Raw genomic sequence first — 26,853 nt, forward strand, 5'->3', positions numbered from 1 at the left:
CCAGGAGTAGAATTGCTGGATCATAAGTTATACACAATTTTAGCTTGAATAAATACTGCTGGTTTTCCAGAGTGTGTGTTCTCATTTAATCTCCTATTGTAGAACATGAGAGCTCTGATTGCTTTACATCCTCTCCAATATTTGGTATTCTTCATGTTTAGCCATTCAGATATATGATAGACATATTGTCATTTGATTTTAATTTGCATTTCTCTGTTGACTAATGAAGTTGATATTTTGCTTAAGTTCTCTATTTTTGGATATACTTTTTGGTAAAATACTGAGATATACTCTTTTGTCTATTTAAATCTTGGCACATATTTTTCTATTCCTTAGTCTGTCTTTTCTTATCAAACTAAGACACACACACACACACAACAGATCATAAGATTAATAATTTACTTTTGGATTTGCTGAGCTTGAGGTATTTGGACACATATATATAGAGATGTCAAGAAGCTGTTGAATTATGTGGGTCTGGAGTTCAGAAGACAGTTCTGGGCTGGAGATAGGAATTTTGGAGTCCCTGCCACGTAGGTGGCATCTCAGTGAAAGAGTGAATGAGGTCACCCACAGAGAAAAAGTCTTAGAACTGAGCCTGAGAGCCACCAGCATTTGTTAATAAGTTGGGAGTAAAGAAGATGCTGGCAAACGAGCCCAAGAAGGAACTGGAGAGAGGAAGGGACAAGGGGAGAAGCAGAAGCCAAGTGAAAAGGGTTTCATGGAAGGGAGTATTCAGTGCTTCAAAGCACTCTACTTGTGTTGATTAAAAATAACAACACCACATTCTGTCCCCTTCCGTCTCTTTCTAGCCATCATCGTATACAGACTGCCATGGACCTGGAAATGCAGCAAGCTCCTGATGAAATCCATCCATGCCGGTTTGCACACGGTTGCTGCCATTCTCGTAATTATCTCTCTGGTGTCCGTTTTTGATTTCCACAATGCCTTGAGTATCCCCAACATGTACAGTCTACACAGCTGGGTTGGACTGACGGTTGTCATACTCTACATCTTACAGGTCAGTGTCTCGGTGTATTTATAAACACGTTATAAAAAGTAAAACGGTTCAGATACCGTAGATGTTTTCTATGCATTCATAGTTCTTGGAAAGCTCCTTCTCATTCCCCCATGAGGCTCTGCTCCATTTTGTTTCCATGGTCGGTATTCTTCCCTGGGGGGCCAGCAGACCTGTAGAATTCCCAGTCTTTAAGCTTCAGTGTGAGATTTTAGACAGGGACATATCGATGTAGGGAGACTGCCAGGTGCAGTTCCAGGTGCTAAATAAACAAGCATAGGCAAGAGCTACAGATTTCTTCCCATATTCTCTGTCACTTCTATATTCTGACTTTATGAATGAAGACATGAATTTTACTTCTTTGTTAGATTTTGAAGGCTCAGTGATTAGTTTAGTTTTCCCCTTTCTTCACTTAGTAAAAACACATGCTTTTGAGAGCACTGTATTTAAACATAAGTGTTTAATGGAGTGTGATAGGGATTTGGCCATGGGGTCACTGAAGTAAAAGGTTAACTTTAAAAGTCTTTATGGTGGTAACCACTTTGTTGAAGAATTTTTGTCAACTATGTCAGTTCATTTCCCTTGCTTAGTACAGTATATATCCAGCTACCTAATTGGGATATCAGTGTAAACTTAAGCTTTCTGTAAATATAAGAGAAGAGCCTGGAGTGAATCCACAGAACCCCAAGGCATAGCTTTTTTTTTTTTTTTTAAGATTTATTTATTTATTTGAGAGAGATAGAGAGAAAGCATGGGGTGGGGGGAGGCAGAAGAAAAAGGAGAGAGAGAATCTTTTTTTTTTTTTTAAGATTTTATTTATTTATTTGACAGAGATAGAGACAGCCAGTGAGAGAGAACACAAGCAGGGGGAGTGGGAGAGGAAGAAGCAGGCTCATAGTGTAAGAGCCTGATGTGGGGCTCGATCCCATAACGCCAGGATCACGCTCTGAGCCAAAGGCCAACGCTTAACCGCTGTGCCACCCAGGAGCCCCAAGGAGAGAAAATCTTAAGCAGACTCCGTGCTGAGCACAGAGCTTGACATGGGGCTTGATCTCACGACACTGAGATCACAACCTGAGCCGGAACCAAGAGTCTGAGTCTCAGCCAACTGCAACGCCCAGGCATCCCTGCCCCCAACAAGGCATGTATTAAAATATATGAATGTATGACCTCTTAGAGAAAGACCTCTTACCAGGTATCTGTCATTTTTCTTTTTAAAGAAAGGTTTTTAAAGCCTTAACCCTTCTCAAATTTTAATTAAATAAAAGTTAATGTATGTTTGGACACTATTGATTTTTTAAGTTTGCATTACCATGACTGGAGGTAGGGATTAGAGAATGGAGAGGGGCCAGACAGGAGGGAGCACAGAGAAAACCCTGGATCAAACATGATCTTATTGATAAGAAGGAACAAGAAAAATATCTCAAATTGGATAGCTGCACCTAGCTCAGACCTCCTGTCCTCAAGGTTGATTTTTCCCTCATTGTTCTTGTCTGGGAGGCAGCTTTTTTCTCCCCCAGCAGCTGGTGGGTCCTCCCCGCTCAGAGAGTAGGATGGCAAGAGCAGAGGCCATTGAGATGCTGCCAGTTGCTTGGGGGACCCCCTTGGCTTCCTGCTGTTCCCATGATGTCCCCGTGGTCACTCAGCTAGCCTTTGATACATCCTCAGCTGGAGGGTGTATCTCTGAGGAACAGAATGGAAACCACCCAAAAGCTATGCAGCTTCCCTGGGAGAGGGTTCTGTGGTTCTGAGTGCAATAATTAAAACGGACTAGATAAAATACTTTACTGAGTCATGTGGTTATATAGAGCTGTCCAGATAATCCAGGATTATCTCCCAGTCATTAGATCCATAAACTAATTACATTTACAAAGTGTCTTTTGCCATGTAACATAACATATTCATAGCTTTCAGGGATTAGGGTGTGGATATCTTTGGAGGTGTAGGGGATGGCATGATTCACAACTATGAATAAAAAATAGAAGAAATTATAAATGAAATGAAAAGCTGGTCTTTAAAAAAATAAAATAGATAAACCATTGCAAACCTGACCGAGAAAAAACAAAATATACAACTTTCAGAATAAGAAAGAAACATAATCATAGATACAAATAATATTTTGAAATTAGGACATATTATTCAATTTTAATATATGGTAATATACTTAAAAAATCTTAAGGAAAAAAAAGGACTATTTTCTTGCCAAATATAAACTACCAGATTTGATCCAAGAGTAATTAGGAAACCTAAAGAGGCCAATAATATTAGACGAAATTGGTAAGTTGTTTGAAATCTATCACTAAAAAAGGCATTGGGTCCTTACTGTTTTATATCTTTGACCTTCTAGGAACAGGTACTTTCGACTATTCCAGTACACTGGGAGAACTCAAACTCCTCTTAGATGTGGTCCCATTGTGCATTACATACTTCCACACTTAACATAGCGGCTCTGATGATAATAAACACCTTGAATAACATCCAACAGCAAAAGCCAGCTCAAACTGTGAAATACTAAAGAAGATATCACTATTAAATTAATATAAGACATTGTTGCTTGCTACCTTTGTCATTCAACTTTATTTTAGAGGTTTTAGCTACAAGATAATGGAAAAATCTGTATAAATAATAGAGAATTTGTGACCTTTTTTTGGTTTGCAGATCATGTAATGTATGTCTAGTAACCTAAGAGATGGCTAGAGTAATAAGAGCATTTGGAAAGGTGGCTGGACATAAGCTAGCCATTCATAATTCAGTAACTTTTTCCTAAACTAGAAATAACCACTTAGAATAAGAAGTAGAATTCATTTATAATGTGGATATAAAGTTATAAAATACCTAGGAATAAATTGAACAATGAGGGTGTAAAATCTATATGTAGAATATGTAAAATACTGTAAAATCTTACTGAGAAAAATGAGATAGAGAGATACCATGTTACTAAAAGAGAGAAATTAATATCTTTCCCTCTTCAACCATATTTACGTTTAATATAATTCTAATTTTAAGCCCAATGGGAGTCTTAAACTTGCAGAGCAAGTATCCAAGGATAATCAAAAAAATTTTGAAAAAGAAACGAAGGGAGACCTGCCTTACGCAAAACAGGTTATTAACACGAAAGTAAACAGAATATAGTCATGGAAAGAATAGAGAGGACAGAAACAGTCCAAGTACGTACGAGAACTTTTTCTATGACACTATGGCATTTCAGTTTAGTGAGGAAAGAATGCTTATTTAATAAATGTTATCATCATAATTGGTTATCCATTCAGAAGAAACCAAATAAATAAGCAAAAGGACTCTGTGTATAACACAAAAGAAAAAATATTCTAGCTAGATTAAAGTTCTAAATATTAAAAAACAAAGCCAATGAAAAGAGAAAAAGAAAAATTAAGAAGCATATAGTCTGAGGTTGGGGAGTCCATAAGGTTGACAAGAAATCACAAGTCATAAAGGAAAAGAAAGACATTTGATTACATAAAATTTTTAAAAAAATTGTATGGGACAAAAGATACCAAAGTCAACAGAAACTGCACAAGGGGATATGGGGAATAATCATGTCATGTGTTAAGGGTTAATGCATTTAATATATAAAACAACTTCTAAAAATTAGTGATAAAAAGGCAACCTCATAGAAAAATAAACAGAAAATTTGAATAGGCAGGTCAAAGAAGAAAAACTTAAATCACCAATAAGCATATGATAAAATGTCTAACTTCACTAAGAAGTTAGGAAAACGTAAATGAGGACAACAATAAAGTGTCATTTCCCCCCACAAGACTAACACAACAGTGGTTATGTTCTTTGCTGCCCAGGGTGTGAGGTAAAGGGTGCTCTCCACTTCTGCTTTTCCACTGCTGGTAGGAAAATGCATTGTTACCAAATTTTAGGGAAGTAGTTTGTTAATATCTACTAAAATTTTTAAAAATATGGGTTACTCTTTAACCTAGCAATCCCACATTCAGAGAGAGCAGAAATAAAATACTGTAACATAAGGAACTCTAAAAAGGATTTTTAGTGTAGCACTGTTGTGTGCAGGCAGGAAACTGGAAGCAACCTAAATGTTCATCAATAGGGAATGGTTAAATAATCTGTGGTAAATCAATGGTGGATATTATAAAGCTATTACAAGGCATGTAGCTGTGTCTACTGACCAAGAATGAAATTATGATATGTTCTTCAGTGTAAAAAATACTAAACAGTAATATGTAGAGTAAAATGTCATTTAAAAAAAAGGAAAGAGAGAAAGAAAAAAAAGCATGTATGTGTTGACATGTAAAGAAAAATGTGGGAGAATATACCAAACTACTACCATTGTGGGAGTGGATAGGATTGGTTGGGGGTTATTTTTAAATATATCTTGTTTGGGGGCACCAGGGTGGCTCAGTCGGTTAAGCCTCTGCCTTTGGCTGGGGTCATGATCTCAGGGTCCTGGGATCAAGCCCTACATAGGGCTCCCTGCTCAGCGGGGAGCCGCCTTCTCCCTCTCCCTCTCCCTCTGCCCCCGTCTGACTCAAATAAATAAATAACATCTTTTTAAAAATTAAAAAATTAAAATAAATAAATTTATCTTGTTTGACTTGCTTGAACATGCAGCTCTTTTGTTTTAAATATAAGTAAATCATATGTTACATAAAAATCATATATACTTTTTTTAAAAAATATTTATTTGAGAGAGCACAAGTTGGGAGAAGGGCAGAGGGAGAAGCAGGCTCCCTGCTGAGCAGGCAGCAACACATGGGGCTCGATCCCAGGGCCCCAGGGTCATGACCTTAGCCGAAGGCAGACGCTTAACCGACTGAGCCACCCAGGCGTCCCTACATAGTTTTTAAAACTAAACAAGCAAATGGGCGCCCCCTCACCACAGTGGTGAGGGCTCATTTTGTGCTTGGTGCCTGTGGTTTCAGGAAGCAGGTGAACAGTTTCCCGTCTGGGAAAGAGGACTACATTCCAGCTTTACTCCTTTGTTGCATAAAGGCTGTTTTCAAGTTATTTGCATTCCTTCTCCATAGAAGTGACAGAACAGATCACCCAGGTGTGCTCAGGAAGTAATTACATGAAAGAACACTTCTTTTCCCAGAAGAAAGAAACCAATTCTAAGCTTGCTTTCTTCGCTTTTGTTAGGAGCTACGCTCCCTCCTTATTATGATTTACAAAATTCCTGCCTCCATATTCTTAGTTGTAAAAATTCATGAGCCACAAAAACAGGCTTCAACGGAGACATGCTTCTGTCCGATTTCTTCAGTCGAAAGCACAAAGGGGAAGCGGTTTCTGGGAATCAAGACGAGTTCTGGGCGTAGTAGGCTCTTGGAGCTGCCCGTCGGGGCTGGCGAACAGGAAGTCCGGCTTTCCCCAGCGGCCCCCGCGGGGCTCTGGCTGCCGGCTTCCACGCCCCGACTGCCTGCACCTCAGGCCCCGAGTCTAAATCGTGCGGGCCGTTCCCCGAGTCGGTGAGGTTGGTTGGCACTTCCCGCCCCCACGTAAGACACTTGAAGAAACGAGCCTACCACAGAGTATGAGGAGTGCGGGAGAGATTGCCAAGTTCGGATCCTCTTACCTCAGCGCTGCCCCGGGTTGGCTTCGCCCCCGCATCAGCTTCAGCTGCCAGGGGAAGCCAGTGTCCAGGTGGTTTCAGTAAATAAAGGAAAGAGGGAGGCAAGCAGCAAAGGCTACAACCAGAAAAGGCTGAAAGGCCTTCCTCCTTCCTCAAGTTTACTTATGGATTGTGAAGCATTTCAAGCGTAGAATTCTTTTCGCCTTGCGACATCCAGCCTCTGGGGCATTTTAAACAGTAACACGCTGTCAGAGGTCCAAGCTGCGCTCTCACTGGGCTGTGTTGTCTGCATATGGGACCTCTGCTTCCCTCAGCCTGTTGCCAGGACGGAGATAGGTGGCTCCTGAGATCTTGAGCCTACCCCCAAAAAGAGAGGGCCCACCTTTCCTGAGTCCATAGATGAAACTCTGTAAAAATGTGTTTGGGTCCACTTGTCTGTCAGATGTTCTTTTGACTGAGGCGCTTGGACAGGGGTTGGACCAATCTGGATCATCCAATCTGCTGCCTGCCCCTGCCCAGTTCCACGGCCCCGAAAACAATCACAGGAATGGTTCCTCGGCGAAGCAGAGATCCTTTATTTACTCTTTTGAAGAGGAAATTAAGCTGAAATTTCTTTATGACCATCTTCCCCCCAATTTTGCTGACACATATTTTCTTATTCTTTCTTTTCATCTCTCCGAGGTGTTCCTTCTCTCTGCTTTCAAGGCATCCTCTCATAGTTCTCATAGTCTGGTCCAGGTTACCCTGGGCATGGGTGGGGGGTGGGGCGGGGGTAACCATTTTCAGGTGATCTTTCTGTTCAAAGCTCTTTTCATAATACTAAGATGGTATTTGTCTTTATCTCAGTTTCTTACAAGTGTTCAGGGGACTTTTTCGGAGGCTGCATTATATGTGATATCCCTTAAGACCGTATGCGGAAACAAATAGAGGAATCTAATTGTCCACTATTGAATCAGACCTTAAAATGATTTGCAAACACGCCACTCGGCTCACTATTTTTTTGTTTCACATAATATAGTTATTTTTCCATAAGACATATTATTTATTGTAAATATGTAGAGAATTTATTATCCTTGTTAAATGAATAAGTATTTTTAGAAGTTTCAGCTTTAATTTCTTTTTTTTTTTTTAAGATTTTATTTATTTATTTGACAGAGAGAGAAACAGCCAGCGAGAGAGGGAACACAAGCAGGGGGAGTGGGAGAGGAAGAAGCAGGCTCATAGCGGAGGAGCCTGATGTGGGGCTCGATCCCATAACGCCAGGATCACGCCCTGAGCCGAAGGCAGAAGCTTAACCGCTGTGCCACCCAGGCGCCCCTCAGCTTTAATTTCTAATATGATAAATATCAATAAATGTAACCCATATAAATAAAAGCTCTTTGGGGTTCTCAATTTAAAAAGCCCTATTGTATGTATTTAGAAGTTACAGATCATGATAAAATTAATTGTTATGATTCCACCATCCAACCTAATTCAGAAAGCCTAGAACCCCTACCCACCCCTAGTTTGATCCCATTTCTTTTTTTTTTTTTTTTAAAGATTTTATTTCTTTATTTGACAGAGATAGAGACAGCCAGCGAGAGAGGGAACACAAGCAGGGGGAGTGGGAGAGGAAGAAGCAGGCTCCTAGCGGAGGAGCCTGATGTGGGGCTCGATCCCATAACACCGGGATCACGCCCTGAGCCGAAGGCAGACGCTTAACCGCTTTGCCACCCAGGCGCCCCGATCCCATTTCTCTCTACCTACTCCAACCCTTAGTGGTAATCATTCTCTGGAAGTTTTTCTCTCATTCCCTGTTTTTCTTTATACTTTTACTGCATACTGTGAATCCCCAAACAATGTGTTGTTTAGTTTTGCTTTTTTACTGTTTAAAAAATAGTCTTATAATATGTGTATTCTTTTGCAACTTTTTGTTCATTCTCCTGAATCAACTATATTGATTCCTCTAGCTGTATTCATTTTTACTTCTGTATCCTATTGCACAAATATATCATGAATTTACTTACCCATTCTCCTGCTATTAGACATTTGGGCTATTTTCAGTTGTTTTCTGTTACGAACAATGCTATATTGAACATTTATGTACATATTTCCTCGCCCTCATATGCAAAGATTACTCAGGGCGTATACTTTCGAGTGGAATTATATACTCAGCCTAAAAAAGAAATGCCAAATTGTTTTCCAGATTGGTTGATCCCAGTGTGTCCCTGCCAGCAGCATTTAAGAGTTCCCATAAGGCACATCCTTCCCAACACACATCCTCTTCAAACTTTAATATTGCCAAACTAGTGGGTATAAAATGATGTCTTCTTGTGGTTTTAATGTTTATTTTACTGATTACTCATGTTTCTCTTCTCAGAAATACCTGTTCATATATTTTGTCCACTTGAAAAATGAGGGGTTTTTTTTCTTGAAGATATGTAGGAGTTCTGTGTCAGATTCCTTTTCATTTATACGTATTGCTTATATATATCTTCCAGTTTGAAGCTTTTATTTTCTCTTTTGTTGGTACTTTCTGATAAATGGAAATTCTCAATTTAATGAAACAAAATCTTTTCCTTTAAGGCTATGATTTTTTATTTCGTTTTGGTAACTTTTTGTTGAGATCTTCCCTTCTCCTGAGGTCAAAACAAACCATACTCTCAGATTCTACTCCAGAATGGCTAGATCAGAAACTCTGGGTGAGGGGCCCGGTGACGTGTGCTCACAGGCCCTCCTGGGGGTTCAGAAGCAAGCTGTTTGAGATTAATTAAAAGCTTGTCTTCTTTAATTTGTTAATATAGTTAATTATATAAGTAGATTTTTCTAATATTAAACTTCGGTGAATTAAAAACATTTTTAAATGTCTCAAGATTCTCTTTTGCTCTCTGAAATACTCAAATTCTTATCTTTTGTTGTTTTATTTGTGTGCTAACTAGGCTTCTCAGAAAGGTCATTTCACAACTTTATGACTTTCATTAGCAGGAGCAAATCTGACCCCTCTCCTCTTTCTTGCTCGGGTCCAGAGAGCAAGTAGTGTTTAAGAACATGGGATTTGCATTCAGGGAGACCTCAGTTTGAATCAGGTTCATCTGCTTGTTGCTGGTGACCTTAAGACAAATTACTGAACCTTTCTGAACTTAGTTTGCTCACCTACAAATGAAGGTTTTTGATAAATCCTTCACAACATCATAAACAAAGCCAAATAATGCGCGGAAACGCTCAGCCTAGGGCTTAACATACTAGAAGGGCACAAGTCAGCTATTGTTGTTAGAAGTATAAGTCTTGTGGAAGGCTCCTTTACAATCTGAAGATGGCATTTTTTATTTTATTTCTGCTGTGGATCCTAGGCACCTTCATGGTTGAGAACGTACATTTTATGTCAACAAAATTTTGTTCATGAGTCCATCCACTTATTCAACAAAGCTAAATACCTATTGTGTATTAGGTTCCTTGCTAGGCTGTAGGGGATGCATTGTTCACAAGACAAGCATGGGTCCAAAGAAACATGCTTTCTGTCCTCATGTAACTTACAAGGGAGACTGGTCTCTCAGTATTTGGTAGATAAGGTGGGTATGGAGTGTTCTGGGAGAGCTTTCGTATGGTACAAGGGACAAAGGAAGTCAGACCAAAACCTGAAGTCATGAGGTTGGTGGTGAAAGGGGGGACGTATTATAGGGGAATGGGATAGTATGTGGGTAAAAGTTTGCTTTGTTTGGGAAACAGGGAGGTCAGGCTACCTGGAGTGGAGTATGGAAGATGAATTGGAAGCTGGACAGGAGTACAGGTAGATAGACTAGCTTGAAGGCATTACAGAGGTTCCAATGAGAAACAACAGTGGCCTGGGGTGTAGCAGTAGCAGTGAGCCAAGTGCATAGTTTCTAAAGATAGTTCAAAGGTGGAATTAACAAGATTTGGAAAGTCAGTGGTAAAGGGATGAAAGTGGCTTGCAGGCTTGAGCAAGTGGGGCGATGAGAAAGGGAACATTAGAGGGGAAGCAGAGGTCTTGAGGAGTGTCGGATGCTATAAGAAGTCAAGGAAAATAAGGTCTGAAAACTATTCTTTGGATTAAGTTCCCTGGAAGTCACTGATGACCCTGGAGAGCAATTTTCTTGTGGGGGCAGAATCCAGATTTCAGTGGATTGAAGAAGGAGTAGAAGGTGAAAAATAGGCAACTCAGTCAAGAGGTTTGGGTAAGAAGGCAAGGATCAAGAAAGGATGGTAACTGGACAGGTATAGGAGTCAAGGCAGGTGTTTGGTTGGGGTTATTTTTTTACTTCTTTTCATGGTGAGAAGCTCCAGCATGTTAAAATGCTCCCAGGATGGCACCAATAGAGAAGGAGAGGTTGTAAACGCTGGAGTGAATCTATAGCTATGTCTTCAGGAAGCAGGTTGCAGAGCCCACCTGAGAAATTGAACAGCAACTCTATTGTAATTGAAGAAAGGAGGGAATTGTCAATTTGGGGTGCTTTTGTGGTTTGTTTGATTCAGTGTCAGAAAAGTGAGACTGTCTTTCCCACGAGGTGGTAATAAAATCATCTGCTAATAGAAGGCACACAGGACAGCGAGTAGTTTAAGGAAGAGGGAACGTGGAGGACCAGCTGAGAAATTGGACAACAGAAGGATTGTTGAGCAGTGTTGAAGTGCTCGTAACTGTGAGCATCATAACCATGATTTACAGTGATGTCCTTGGCAGTGTGATTTTACTCGAGTGGTACCTAGAAGACCAGAGGTGGTCCTGAAGATGTCTGAGCCAGTCGCTGGGGTATCACCAGGTAGTTGTGATGCAAGACAGTGCAGCAAGGAGATGTGGGATATTGACAGGGGAATGTAGTGTTCAATTTGTGTGTCGTCTCTCTTTATAAAAAACTGTGGACGTATTCTAGTTGGTGCTGATTAGATGTTTTAATCCCTGGAAGAAACATGCTTTTACGTTTGAAGAATGCAACTTGGAAATGGCCCAAGACAGGGCTTCTCAAATGTGGTCCGCAGAGCAGCATTATTAACATCACCAGGGAAATTAGAAATACAGATTCTTAAGTCCCATTCCAGACCTGCTGATTCAGAAACTCTAGGGATAGGGCCCAGCAGTATTGTGCTTTAAATGCAGGAATGAGTGAGTATATAAAATCGCAGAAAAATGGAGAGGACCTTCATATAATAATCTGTAAATCACTCGATTGCTCATTAAATCCACCTTTGCGGTTAAAAAAAGAAAAAGGAAATCATACCGGATACAAAAGCTAGCTAGGCAGATATTTCCTGGTTTCATTAATGATGTTTGCAAATAAAAGCTTTTGTTAGGTCTCAAAGTTCACACTTGTCTTTTTTTCTTAAACTCATTTGTTTCATAAAGTGAGATAAAACTGGAGTAGTAAAATACATTTGTAAGTGAGCAGATAATAATTAATAATTAACTGAGAAAGCCCAGGTATTTAGTATGGGATAGTAAACTTTTATTGTCTATTTCCAATTATAAAAGTAATATACATTAACTTTAAAATTTATAAAATACAGAAAAAAAAGAAAAATCATTGATAATGCCATAATCTATAGGTATCATTATATTTTGGCTTATTTCCTTTAGGCTTTTTTTTTTTTTAAGATTTTATTTATTCATTTGACAGAGAGAGAGAGACAGCCAGCGAGAGAGGTAACACAAGCAGGGGGAGTGGGAGAGGAAGAAGCAGGCTCCCAGTGGAAGAGCCTGACATGGGACTCGATCCCAGAACCCTGGGATCACGCCCTGAGCTGAAGGCAAATGCTTAACGACTGAGCCACCCAGGAGCCCCCCTTTAGGCTTTTATTATGCCTATGAATATGCATTTTAAAAATTTTATGTATAATTAGGATCATACTACACTTTCACTTTACTATAAATAGTAATTTTTAAATGAGATTTTATTCTTCTTTAGCTCTCTTAAAAACTCCATTGTGGTGAAGAACAGCTTTCTGTAAGTGATGGTTTCTAAATACTGGAGCACTTTGTTTGCCCATAGTTGACACTTAATACATGTTTGAAACTGAAGGTAATGGATGATTCCACTGCCTTCACTTTTAGGGATTTTCCAGACTGCAGTTAACCTGTATCTCTGAAACCTGTATCACTGAAAGCAGTGATCTTCAGACTTTGACATGTATTAAGAATCGCCTGGGTATTCTGTTGAAATGCAGATTCCTGGGCCCGACTCCCACAAGTTCTGATTTAGCAGCTCTGGATGTGTCCCAGAGATCTCTTTAAAGAAAGGCACAAGTGTTTCTGATGCAGGTCTTCTATGAACAACACTTCAAGAACCACTGACTTAAAAGGACAAAGGGATTTTGTTTCAGTCCACTAGGGTTCAAGCTACCATACTACTTGTAAGATGGTAAGGCTAAGATAGTAAAGAGGAAATAAAGAATGATTAATATAAATTACAAATTTTTGTAAGTTAATATAAATTTCCACCATTTGGAACACTTTTAATCAAAGTTAAGCATTCTGCAATTTTTTTTCCTTTCCTCTTAAAAGTAACTTTCTTTTGCCAAAAAAAAATTTTTTTAATGGTGAAAGTAACATTTAAGGGGGAGTTAAATTGCCTGGGGTCCTGTAAGCCAATTTCTGGCACCCCACCTGCTTTGATCATTGAGCCCTATGGGATTACAAGAGGCATACATGATAAATCCTGAAAGAAATAAGAGGAAACAGAATCTTAGGAATTAAGAGTCAAGAGAACAGAAATATGGAAGATACATATTTCCGTGGGCAAGTCACAGAAAAGATGTGGTGACTTTACTCACAGAAATGTAGATGCGTTAAGTCCTTGGTGGCCACTTACCTGAGTCCCCTTTTCATGGAGGAAACTTAACCTGTACATCAGGATGCTTGGCCTTTGATACTAATAAGATCACTAAACGTCACTGAAGGAGAATTAGCAACATTCTGAACCACCAAAGGGGACCCTCTGTATCACTTCTCATACATTCAGGCATTTGTGGCCTTAAGTCGACGATAAAATATGCTCACCAGCCTACCGAATGCATTCATTACCGTGTCCCAGAAGCTGATTCTCAATGTGTTTTAGGGTCTCAGACCCCTCCTGCCTTCATTCTCCCGGTGTCCCCCATTAGTCCTGTGAGCTCAGTCTGGAAAGATGAACAGTGATGTTGGGTTTCTCCCTGTTCTCCTTGTTTGGGTGGTAGGTCCAAAGTAGGTACCTGAGAAAACGCCCCTTTAAATTCAGTAGCTCAACGGCTGTCTTCATTCTCCGGAGGAGAAAAGAATAGTTAATGGGGAAGGACTGTGGGGCAACAAAACAAAACGAACTGGAAGTGTCACCAGACTTCAGTTCCATAGGAATCTTGCTACCCTCTGCAGAGAAGCATCCCGCTAGGGATTTAATTGTCAAGGAAATGGAGATAACCTCTTTGCAGAATTGTTTTATTCCTCATAAAACAAAATTGTCATCTTCTTGGTACATAGTTTGAGGTTGAACTGACTAAATGTGTCCTCTTGTGTTTGGTTTTAGTAACTTGAAAATCTTTTATTTCCTCTTCTATTTGGCAACCTTAAGGAAATAGATAAAAACAAGCAAGAAGGTACCAGAATGTTCACTGCAGCTTTGTTAGTGATCGGAAAAAACTAGAAACAGGAACATCCATAGAGAGAGAATGGAGTAAATTACTAGAACAGTAGCCATTAAAAAGAATAAACTAGATACACATGTGTTGACATGAAAAGATCTCCAAGATATACTATGATGGGAAAAAAGCAGAACACAAAACAAGTATGTATAGTAAGATGCCACCTATACTTACAAAAGTCTCTCTCTCTCTCTTTATACACACACATGCTTGCACAGGCACAGAGATTTTTTGGAAGGATACTTGAGAAAGTGGTAATACTTTTGAGTAGTGGAACTGGAGCGTGGAAATGTACTTTTCGTCTTATGCCCTTGGTTCTGAGGAAGGTTTTCCCTTTTGCACGTAATTGCTTTTATAATAATAATTTTAAAATTAGTTAAAGCTGAAAATTAAGTGATAACCTTTGTACTTGTCGATGTTCAGCTTGTCCTCGGGGTCTTCATCTTCCTGCTTCCTTGGGCTCCACTTTCCCTCCGAGCGCTTGTCATGCCCATGCATGTTTATTCGGGGCTCCTCATCTTCGGAACGGTGATTGCGGCGGTACTTACGGGAGTGACTGAGAAACTGCTCTTTGCCCTGTAAGTTGCATAGTTTTCCTAATTATAATATTTGAGCTACAAAGTGTTAAATACTTATTCATCGGGAAAATGTAATTTAAAGTAACAAAATTTTTAATATTAAAAATGTATTCTACTACACGTGTAATATAGCATTAATAATGCTTGGAAGAAGGACCAAAAAGTCCAAAAAATTGTGTCACTCTTACAGAACAATTATTGAAGTTATGCATGCCCTTTTAATCTCTTTGATATGCATGTTTTTAGATTAATTGTGATTGTGGTGTACATACATTTTGTATCATCCCTTTTCCAAATTTTTAGTGCTATAGGTGTTCCCGGTGCTCTATTATTTTCAAACTTATCATTTTTAACAATTTCATACTATTTCAATTGAGTTATTTTAGCATAACTTAAATTTCTCCTTAATGTCAAACTTGAAGGGAATTTACATAGAAGGTGTACCAGTGTGCATTTTTAAGCAGATCGGTTCAAGACTGTTTGACATGTGGCTATATCGCCCTCTTTGTAATTGGACACACTCTCTCTTTTTTGTAGGAATAGTTCTGGATACAGTAAATTCCCACCAGAAGGTGTTTTCACAAATACCCTTGGCCTCCTGATTGTGGTATATGGGGCGCTCATTTTTTGGATAGTGACCAGACCACAATGGCAACGTCCTAAGGAACCAAATTCTGTCCTGCTTCAGCCAAATGGGAGTTCTCGAGAGGGACCAGAAGGCTTAGCAGTCAACTTCGGCAATGTGGACACATCAGATTCAAAATTAAACAGTGAAGCAGCAGCAAAGAAAAGAAACGTCACCGTTGATGAGGCTGGACAGAGATCCACCATGTAAAATGTTGTAGAGATGTGACCATATTACTTCACTTTTAAAAACCAACTCTACAGTTTAGCTCCTCCTATTTAGCCCCAAGATGATTGAGCTCCGCAGTCCATATTTATTTTAATCATAAAGTGGGATTCCTTGGAAGAGTTTGTATTGATTGAGGCCTATGATCTTACCTGAATTGGAAATGACATGATCTGTGTAAATAATAGAAGATACAAATGGTTATGTTACCTCTTTCTTGTTGAGGACCAAAACATTTAGCACAGTGCCTTGCATAGAACACATCATCAAAATATGTCTCTCACAAAAACAAAACAAAACAAACAAACAAAAAAACACCACCACCCCCAAAAAACAACCAAAAAAAAAAAAAAACCAAAACCAAAAATGTGTTTCTCCGCTGGTAAATTTCATCAGTCGGTAGCTTCTCTGGCCTCTTGTCACGCAGTTATTTCCTGTTCATTCTGGGAATCCAGTCCTAAAGTTTTAGAATCAAATCTGGGGCAGGGTTTATGTTACACAGATAACAAAACAAGTACAGAAAAAATTTAGGAAAGTGGTTTCCTTCTCCCTGCGCGTGCCCCCTGCTCACTGCCCAAGGAGTTTGGGCTCAGATTGGCCCTGGAGACCAGGGTTTGTTTGTATTAGTGCGTTTTGGAGCAGTGACTGAGCCAAAGATAGCTAAAGAGATTTTATCTTGTCAGACCTGGAAGTTTTTCCAAAACTCAGCTTCGTCCCAAGGCTTCCTTGGGGTTTGGTATATTCTAACCCAGATTGCAAAACCTAATTAGAATGGACTATGCCTGAAAGCTTACGTAGCATAGACTGCTCTCCACCCCTCAAAGAGCACTTTTTCCCGTTTCTGTTTTTACTGCAAAAACTATTTACATGGCACTTACTACATGCCAGACACTATTCTAAGCACTTTATAATCATTAACTCGTTCAGTCCTCAGACTTTATGCTGTAGGTATTATTATTATCTCCATTAGACAGCTGGGAGATCTGAAGCTTAGAAAGGTTAGTAACTTCCCCCAAGGTCATACAGCTCATTAGTGGTAGAACTGAGATTTGTCACATGGCTGAGTCCTCGCTCCATGACCCTCACCACTTCACTCTGCTACAGTTTCTATTATATACTAGTTTGTAGCTACTCTGACTCACTCCTGGATAAACCCCAGTTGCTGGAGTGCGGTGGAGTTGTTAAAGTTTACCTTCCGCTCTCTCTTCCAAGGCAGGTTCCTCAAATAACCAAGGAAAGAGGCCCACCCATACCTGGAAATAGGTCATCGCACCCCGCCGCTGCCAGCAAGCCGTGACCCACCTTGATGCCCTTTTGATCTTAAAATTGTGTCTTGGTGACAAAGAAAGGTTTGGGCAAAAACATCTGTAACTTTAAAGATTAATCGATTACAGTTTTTGGTCTTCAGCATCTTAGTTGCTGAATAGCTTTGGGTTTGGAGACAGGAGAGACTCACCTCATGGTCTGCCCTTCCCAGTGGCAATAGCCAAGGTCCTTCCTGATGTTGGTGGAGTTTTAGGGAATATCTGGAGCTTTGGGTTCTCCGTATGAAATGAGACTCAGAGGTGACCTCTCTTGTGCATGGAGACCTGCGTCTAATCTCGGGGCTGACTTAAATTAAAACCTAAAGTAGTGGGGCTCCTGGGTGGCTCGGTCGGTTGAGCGTCTGACTCTTGGTTTCAGCTCAGGTCATGATCTCATGGGTGGCGGGATGGAGCTCTGCCTTGGGCTCAGTGCTCAACAGGGAGTCTCCTTGAAGATTCTCTCCCTCTGTCCCTCCCCTGACTCGTGTGCATGTACATGTGCTCGCTCTCTCTCTCTAAAATAAATAAGTAAATCATTAAAAAGATGAAACACTAGAGTAGTGCCTATGCTGAAATGATACTTTTCATTTGGGTTTTTTTTTTGGTTTCCCTGTGATTTTAAACTGGAGCTTTTTAATGTGGGTAAAAACATTAAAGTTTACACCAAACACACTTAACCTTTTTGGTGCTTAGCGGAGTTCCTTTTAAGTTAAGTGGTAATTACCTCCATAGACTGAATATGAGTTTTAGTCCCTCATACTGGTTAAGGTTCATGGCTGACCATTGAAGATTCCCTTGCCAAAACACTTTTCTTCCTATTTAATTCTATTTCCAAAATTGGTAATGGTGTCATAAGTATGCCCAGTGCCTAGCCCAATGCCTGGCACATAGTAGGCACGATTAAATTCAATACGGGTAGAGCATGCTATAATTTTGGTGTGAAGTAGAAAGAATAACTTCGTTGTCACACACAAACACATTTTTGATAAATGGACGTTTCTTTATACAGAGGTGTCCCAAATTCCAGGAGTTTTTTGGGGGGAAAGGGGGTCAGTGACAGCACCAATGATTGAAGCTGCCATTCCATTTTACAAAGGCCAAGGAAGAGGTTACTAGTGAAAAGTTAATTACGGATTTGGCATGAGAATATTCTATTCCATTGCAAAGTATTTGAGCACCCATCATCTCAGCCCTTTATTTTCTCTCTCTTGTGGGCTAATGCGAGAGCAATCGTATGGATATTATAAGAACTTTTTTCTTTCTCAACCTTTATGAAAACAATGCATAGTAAAATATATCTAGAAAACCTTTCTGAGACTCTGCTTTTAATGGGCTTTTTATTCTAAGGGTAATTGTACCTTTATCTTTCAAAAGCTGGTATTTCCTACCTAAAGCCATCTCTTCCCAAAATATCTCATTAAAAAGTCCACAAAAAGAAAAAGGGGAAAAAAAGCCTTAGGTATCATTTCCAAAACAGTGATTGAAATCTTCCCAAATAATTATAGCTTGTATCATCAGCAGAGGTAGTCTGGCTTGGCTTACCCCATAATCTAATTTCAGGGGTGGCGGGGAGAGGGGAGCTTTATTTTAACACTCATCTAAATCAACACTAAAGCCTTTTCTCTGGAAGGATTTATTGAGAAACTCAAATGAATATGCTTTTTGAATTAATGTTTTCAAAGGCGTTCAGCTCCCTGTGCTTGTGTCAGACTGAATTCACCCTCCAGAACACTTGCCTTGCCTTGTGTGGTTTCGTTTAAGCTGTGCTGGTTAGAAACAGCAACTCAGACCTTACAATCAAATGACAAAAAAGGCAATTGGACTTTTTCAGGAATACTGACAAGTGGTTTCTGTTTTCTAAAGGACAAAATAAAGAGAATGTCTTGTTTTTAATTAGGCTCTTTTCCCTGCTGAGCTGAAAATTGCGGTACCATACCGGTTGACCACAACTGCCAGATCTAAAAGCTCAAAGAAAGAAGTAAAGTGTTATGCTAATTTTATTGCCATGTGATGGAATTTTTTATCTTGTTATGTCCTTTCTTAGAGAACTCAGAGGGAAAACTGTAACTGCTGTGTCTCAGATCTGCACATAGGAGAGTATAGAACAAAGAAAACTATTATTCTTTATCCCTTAGGAGATACCTGAAAACTTTTAAGTGGAAAAGATGACTGTGTTGAAATTTGCCTTCTTATGGAAAAATTATTATGTAGCCCAAATATTTTATGATGTTGTAGAAAAAATATGCATCTATTTTTCCTTGACTTGTTTTTATATAGTAATAAAAGTTATTTTGGAAGCTATTTGTGTGTGTTAACCATTTGTCCAGGCTGGAAGGTGTAGTTATTCTGAAAGTTTCTGTCCCATGGTTTTTTTGTCTATTTATTTGGGGAAAGAAAAAATTTTTTCAAGTTTTTTTAATTGAAAATGATGTCAGATTTTTTTTTAATAAAGTGTACTCTGAGTACCATCCTTTTTCCATTGCTGGGAGGATGAGAGGATTGTTTTAAAACTGCCAGGGTATTCTCCTCTGTGCTTGATCTGAACCGGAGCCATACTATCGTGCAGAAGGGAGCCATAGGTTTAGGCAACCGAAGCAGGCACAGTTTAAGTTGGAAAAGCATGGAAGGAGGGCCTATTAAAAGAGCCGATTATCACAGAACTCTGTGTTTGCAGTAACTCATCCTTGAGAAAGTACATAACTCATTACGGATGAATTGTTGGATTTTTTTTCCAAATAAGAAAAAGGATTAGTCACATCTAAGTAGTGCCAATACTCCTCCAATCTTAATTTAACCACTCATGTAGCCTTTTTTTCACCTACTTTTTGTCTCCTGAGAAATGTTAATGGCATTTTATATGGTGTAGCTATAATACCACCATAATATTAGATATACTATTATGCAATAGAGCTATAATATTGTGTGTAACTGAATTTTTATGTTACATCGTATTTTGTCATCGATTTATATTGTTAATTTCAGGAGTACTGTATTTTATTTCAAATTGATCTTAATTGGCAAGTACTTTTTATACTTTATAAATATATGGCTCAAACACGTTAACATGTAATTTTATATATATTAGTTCGTTTAATTTAATTTGCAGTTGTACTGGACAATTACATTGTCCAACATGCCCAGCCTTCCCGACACAGCTCTGTTTTACTGACTACGTATCACCTGCGTCTCCTCAGCTAATTGGATGAGAGCGGGAGATGACACATCACCTGTATGCAGCCTCTCCATAGCCGGTCAAGGCACTGTGAAGCAGCCTGGTATGAAATGAAAATGTCCTCTTTCATTTCATTTCAGATTGAGGAATGAGCATTTCAGAGGATTTTTGGTTCTCTCCCTTCTAGGAATTTGAATAGGAAATAGTTCAAGACTAAGTCAGGGAGAACAGAAGTTAAATGAATACCTAGAGAAAGGAGCCCTGAGGAGATCTAGACAAGGGACCAGGAAACTGTAAAGAGCCAAATGGATTTTGTGGATCACATGGTTTCTGTGGCAACTACCCAACTCTGCCATTGTAGCCAAAAGGGGTCACAGATAATAGTAAATGAATGAGTATGACTATGTTCCAATAAAGCTTTATTTATAAAAACAGTGGCAGGCCACATTTGTCCCATAGGCCAAAGCTTGCCAATCCCTGGTCTGGGCCATGAGATAGGGCCTGATAGTTCATAACAGGCTGAAATGATAAGAAATCAAGAACTATGTAGTAAAGAGAAAATACCTATGTGGTAGAGAGGAAGAATTGGCAGGTAATAATAGGAAACACAAGTGGGCAGTGGAATAGTCTTGGGGAGGGTGACCAACTCTCATTAATGGCAGGTACTAGAGTGAAGATCCAGGAAATCCTGCCGAGGGTTCCTCAGGGCTGCAGTGGATTCAGTTCCATTGGAACTGCTCCTCTGGCAGTTATGGGAGATTTCAGTTTCTTTTTTGGCACTAAATAAAATGCAGTGAGTTAAATACTATGAATCCTGTTTTACAAACAAGGACACTTAGGTTTGGAAAGGTTAAATGTTTGCCCAAGTCCCCCAGCTGGTGAACAGCAGTCAGAATACACACATAGGTCTTCTGACTCTTAAATTTAGAATGCTTTTCGCTATACCCTTGAGCCAACGCTTCAGTGCACTCAAAAGTTGCTACCTAACAAAACTCTATAATCTAGAAAGCAAAGGCTGATATAATAAGATAAACCACCACCTATTCATTTATAAAGTTTAAATATCTTTAACAAGGCAAAGTGGAAATTCTGGTATGCCACCATGAGAGACAATCTCCAGCGATGACCGCCGTCAGTTCCTCTTCTCCTGTGTGCACACGTTGCTCCTTATACCAGGACATGAAGTCTATTTCCTCTTCCTCAAATCTGGGCTGGCCTTTTGGCTTCCTGAAGCCCATGGAATGCAGAAATGACATTCTGAGAATCTGAGCCCACACCTTAAGAGAACTCACATTCTATTTCCTCCTCTTGGAGTCCAGCCAGTAAGCTGCTGAGGAAGTCCGGACTTGGACACCTGAAGGCCACTCAAAGAGAGACCCTGGAGAATAAGAAGTCATCTTGGATGTTCCAGCCCTCAGTGAGCTCAGATGCATGAGAGGTTCCAAATTAGATCGCAGAACTACCCAGCTGAGCTCCAGTCAACTCACAGAATCATGAGAAATAATAAATTACCCATATTGTAAGCCACTGTGTTTGGGGGAGGTTTATTATGCTGCAATGGATATAATACAGCACTCTTATTTTAAAAACCTAATTGGGGATAGACTAAATCTAAATAGGAAGTATTTTCAGGGTGACTGGGTGGCTCAGTCGGTTAAGCATCTGACTTCAGCTCAGGTCATCATCTCTGGATCCTGGGATCAAGCCCCACATCAGGCTCCCTGCTCAGCAAGGAGTCTGCTTGTCCTTCTCCCTCTCCTGCCTCTTCTCCCGCTTGTGCCGTCTCTCTCTCAAATAAATAGATAAAATCTTAAATAAACAAACAAACAAACAAACAAATAAATAGGAAGTATTTTCCAGAGTGTGTTCTGTAGGGTTTATTACCTTTTCCTTAAAGAATTTTTTTTTTTAATTTTGTTTTGCTCAGAAAAGAAGTTTGGGAAACATAGTATTAAGCAAAGTTAAACAGGTTTGTTTTGTTTTGTTTTTTTTTAAGGGAGGACTTTACAGATCTTTTCCCCAACATCTTACTATGAATATTTTCAAGCATACAGAAAAGTTGAAAGAATTGTAAAGTGAACATACACATATCAACCACCTAGAGTCAATAATTAGCAATTTGCTATCTTTGCTTTATCACATTTCGATCTATTCATCCCTTTATTCATCACGTACTCCATCTTAAATTTTATACATTTCAAAATGTCACAAACATCAGTAAATCGGAGTGGGTAGTCATTCTTAGTTTTTTCACTACCATAGATGGAAAGCATTCAATATTTTATCATTAAGTATGTCATATATGACTTTCAGCAGGTTGAGGAATTTTAATTTGCTGAGTTTTTTTAAAGCCATGAATTAAATAGTTAAATTATGTCAAATGATTTTTCTGCATCTACTGAAATAATCATATTGTTTTTCTCCTTAGTTCTGTTAATGTGGTGAAATACATTCACTGGTTTATGAATATTGAACCAATTTTGTGCTTTTGTCACATGTATTACAATTACATATGTTATAAATCCATAATATAGAGTGAAAAGTTTTGCTTTATATAGTCATATGTGATTTAAAAAATGTACTCATATTGCTTAGGTGATATTTCAAATTTAAAAAGTCTTCTCAGCAAAGAAAGAAAGATGAAGTAGTAAAAAAAAAAAAATAGCCTATAAAATTTACCCACATATTTACCATTTCCAGTGTTCATCATCCTTCCTGAAGTCTGCATTCCAATTGGCATCATTTACCCTCCTGATGAAGAACTTCCCTTGGCATTTCTTTAGCACAGGTCTGCTATTGATGCAGTCTTCTTGTTTTCATTTTTTTAAAAAAATCTATATAATTTTCATGTTTGAAGAGTATAGTCACTGGATATAGAATTCTGGGTTGGCAGACTTTTTGTTGCAGTACTCCAAAGATGTCCTCCTGTGTTCTGGCCTCAATAATTTATGATGCTAAAACAGTAGTCCTTTGTATTATTGTTCCCTTGTACATAATGTGTCTTTTGTCCCTGGCTGCTTTCAAGATTTTCCCTTTATTTTTGGCTTTCAGCAGTTTAATTATGATAAATTTGGGTGTAGACTTGAAAAAAAACTTACTTTAAGCTCATTGAACTTCTTGAATCTATAAATTGATGTCTTTTATCAAATGTGGGAAATTTTTAACTATGATGCCTTCAAGTATTTTTCTGCCCCATTCTCTCCTCTAATTTTATAATTCCACTTATAATGTGTTTGCCTTTTTTATATTGTTCCCAGGTCATTGAGACTCCATTATATACATTTTTAACTATATGAAAGCTCAGGTCATTTTACATTTCTATAGATATTTTATATTCCCACTCCTTTACTTTTATTTTTATTTATTTTTTTTTAAGATTTTATTTATTTATTTGACAGAGACAGCCAGCGAGAGAGGGAACACAAGCAGGGGGAGTGGGAGAGGAAGAAGCAGGCTCATAGCAGAGGAGCCTGATGTGGGGCTCGATCCCATAATGCCGGGATCACGCCCTGAGCTGAAGGCAGACCCTTAACCGCTGTGCCACCCAGGCGCCCCTCTCCTTTACTTTTAAAGAAAACTTTTAATTTTGAAATAATTATAGATTCACAGAAAGTTGCAAAGATAGTACAGAGATGTCTTGTATATTCCTGATCCAGTTTGCACCAATGATTATATCTTACCTAAGTATAACACAATATAAAATTGACATTGGTATAATTTATGTATATAATTCCGTGATAGTTTATTATGTGTAGATTTGTGAAACCATGATCACAATCAAGATACAGATACTCTTTTTTTTNTTCCATCCCCCCCTTCCCCCACCGAAGATACAGATACTCTTGCATCACCACAAAGCTCTCTCATGTTACTCCTTTATATTCACCTCTACCACCTCTCCCCCCACACCATTTACATCCTTTTACCCTCCTCATTTATAACATAGTTGTCTTAAATATTTCCTTTATCTATTGAGAATCACATCAAACAGTATCATAATTTTTGCTTCAACCATCAAAAAAAAAATTAGAAAACCCATTAAGGAGGAAATTTATGGTATTTGTCCCATATATTTACTTTCTCCGTTGTTTTTCCTTCCTTCCTGATGTTCCAAGATTCCTTTCTGTTTAGAGAACTTTTGGTAGCTATTCTTTTAGGTTAGATCGGCTGGCAAAAATTCTCTAGGTTTTCCTTCATCTGAGAATGACTTTATTTCTTCTTCATTCTTGAATAATGTTTTCAGTGAATATGGAATTATGGATTGACAGTTTTTCTTTCAGCACTTGAAAAATGTAATGCCATTCATTTTGGCCTCTGTAGTTTCTAATAAGAAATCTGTGGTATTTTACATTGTTTTTCCTTTATAAGGAGGTTGTTCCTCCTGTCGCTTTCAAGATTTTTCTTTGTCTTTTTTCTTTTGGAAATTTGATTTGATGTGTCTTGCTATGGATTTCTTTGTCCATTCATTTCAAGTAGATCCCTGAGCATAGTTGCAATAGCTGCCTTATAATCTTTGTCTATTAATACCAACGTCTGGATCATTTTGAGATGCGTTCCTATTAATTGTCCTTATCTCTTGAGTATAGGCTACATTTAGCTATTTCTTTGTATGTCTACCAATTTTTATTGTATCCTGGACATTGAGAATGGTTGAAGAGACTCTGGTTATGTTATATTCCTCTAAAAAATATTGACTTTTGTTTTTTAAGATTTATTTACATTGAGAGAGAGCACACGCGGGGGAGTGGGGGGAGGGGCAAAGGGCAAGAACCTTTCAAACAGACTCCCCGCTGAGTGAGGAACCTGACCCGGGGCTCAATCCCCCAACCCATGAAATTATCACCTGAGCTGAAACCAAGAGTCAACCCTCAACTGACTCAGCCACCCAGGGGCCCCTGACTTTTTGTTTTAATAAGCCGTTAAGTTGGTTAAGACTCAATCTGTACACTCTAGTTACCCTGAAAGCAAACAGCAGCTGAAACCTCTGCTCTGTTCTTTCAGCCTTAGATGGGTTGCTTAGTCGGCCCTATGCTAGGTATAGTTCCACGTTAGCCAGGGATGTGAGTAGAATTAATGTGCGGAATTTAAGGCTCTTCTTAGAGGCTCTCTTCTTTCCAGGACTCTCCCCTTGGTTTCAAGCTGCTTTGGTCACATTGAATTCTGTTCTCTTGTTCTTCAAGCCAGTAAACCTGATCTGAGTTTTAGAGGAGATGTCGAATTTAGCAAGGCAGACAAGGCAGGGTGATGTTGGGGTCTGTTTTACCAGATCCTGGCCATCTTGTAAGCTACTTTAGGGCAGAGATTGGTTCTAAGCCTAGCAGGGAACTTAGGAAAAACCTGGCTCCTGTTTCTTCACCTTTGCCATTGCTTGGTCTGAGTGAAGTGTTTCTCCTCACAGAGATGGAAGAGCCCTGTACTTGCCCCTAACTCTTTTTATCAGACTGTGTCTATTGCTTATTAGCTCTTCCTCCCTGATTTCTGTAAGTGTTGGGGAATTGGGATTTGTACTTCCAGACTTACAGTAGGGCCAGGTATATATATATGTTGAATGTTTACGAAAGGTTAATCAATCAGAGAAGCAGGCTACGATAGCAAGAGAGATGGTCAGTGGTGGATAGAAGAAAGGAGCATGGGGAGCAGAACTGGTAAGAGCTGCTGCCTGTCTGTGGCTGGGCACTAGGGATTGTTGATTGGCCCTAGGCCAAATTAAATCTCCCTTCCTGGCTCACTGGCATTTTTTTTCTTAATCTCTTCACTCCCTAGTTTCCCAGTGCTTTCACCTTACTATTTTTCTCTCATGAAAAGCCATTCGCACTAAGGTGCATGGCAAGATGGAAACTAGGGAGGGCACCTCTAATTTGAAGGAATATTCTTGGGACCACTTTGAGAGCTTGATATGTGCCCACAGTAGACTAGTGTCTTCCTCTACCTGGAAAACGGGTAGTGAGACCAAAAAAAAAGGTGGAGAGAGGCTACCTAGCTCCTCAAATGGGAGGAGGGATAGAGAGGCTACTGCTGCACTGGGTTAGGCCTGCAGCTGCAGAGGCTGTTGGGCAAAAAGTGCATCTCCAGTCCACAGGGCACTTACTCTGTCCTTAGCCAGCACCTAGGAATCTGGTGCTACCTAGGACATTTCTCCTTTAAGAGGGTCTTTTGCCTTTTTAGGTAGTCCTCTTAGACAAGAGTTAAGATGACTTCTCGCTGTGTACCTCCCCTGGGTCTATATCTCTTCTTACAGATAGTTAGCTGCACAGAGGACAGTCTTGGATCCCAGAGAATAAATCTTTAATTATGGAATGTTAGACTGTAGGCAGCTAGAAAAGAGGAGAAGAGAGTATAAGCTGAAAAGGGCCCTCCTCACTCATCAGGGAAGCATGACCCATAAGGCTACCCATTTTAAGGATGGGCAAATTTAGATGGAGAAGATGCTGTATAAGTGAGATGTATTAGCTCCCACAATCTGCCAGTCTCTGTTCTTGTCGGAGGTAGCCCAACATGCTAAGGTATATTGCAAATCTGCATAAGAAGGTATGCATGTTTTTTCAAAAAAAGACAAAGAACACCTATAAAATTACCTAAGTTTTCTTATTCGGATCTTAATATAGTTAGGGAGTCAGTTACCATCACTTTCCTCCTGTGAAGGGGGAAAAGAGTAAGGAAAAGAGTGAGATTTACAGAGCGAAAAGAGGAAGTTCATGAGTGATGGATGAGTGCTCCGTTAGGGTGGGATTTTTGGAAGTGGAGGAGGTTTTCTGATTGACTTTCAAGTACATTTGGC

At 39.3% G+C, this 26,853-nt stretch overlaps 1 protein-coding gene across 1 annotated transcript in view; it reads left to right on the forward strand.

The window, feature by feature from the left end:
- The window catches only part of LOC100483773 (cytochrome b reductase 1), a 35,078-nt gene extending 15,874 nt beyond the window's left edge, over nt 1-19,204 (forward strand). Inside the window, exons 2-4 of the mRNA XM_002923907.4 lie at nt 813-1,021; nt 14,595-14,749; nt 15,287-19,204. Of these exons, the coding sequence (XP_002923953.1) occupies nt 813-1,021; nt 14,595-14,749; nt 15,287-15,584 (662 nt within the window). The 3' untranslated portion in view covers nt 15,585-19,204. The remainder of the gene's footprint in view (nt 1-812; nt 1,022-14,594; nt 14,750-15,286) is intronic.
- Nucleotides 19,205-26,853: the final 7,649 nt, after the last annotated feature.

This window comes from Ailuropoda melanoleuca, chromosome 2 (genome assembly GCF_002007445.2).
Source record: "Ailuropoda melanoleuca isolate Jingjing chromosome 2, ASM200744v2, whole genome shotgun sequence".
NCBI classification, from domain to species: domain Eukaryota; kingdom Metazoa; phylum Chordata; class Mammalia; order Carnivora; family Ursidae; genus Ailuropoda; species Ailuropoda melanoleuca.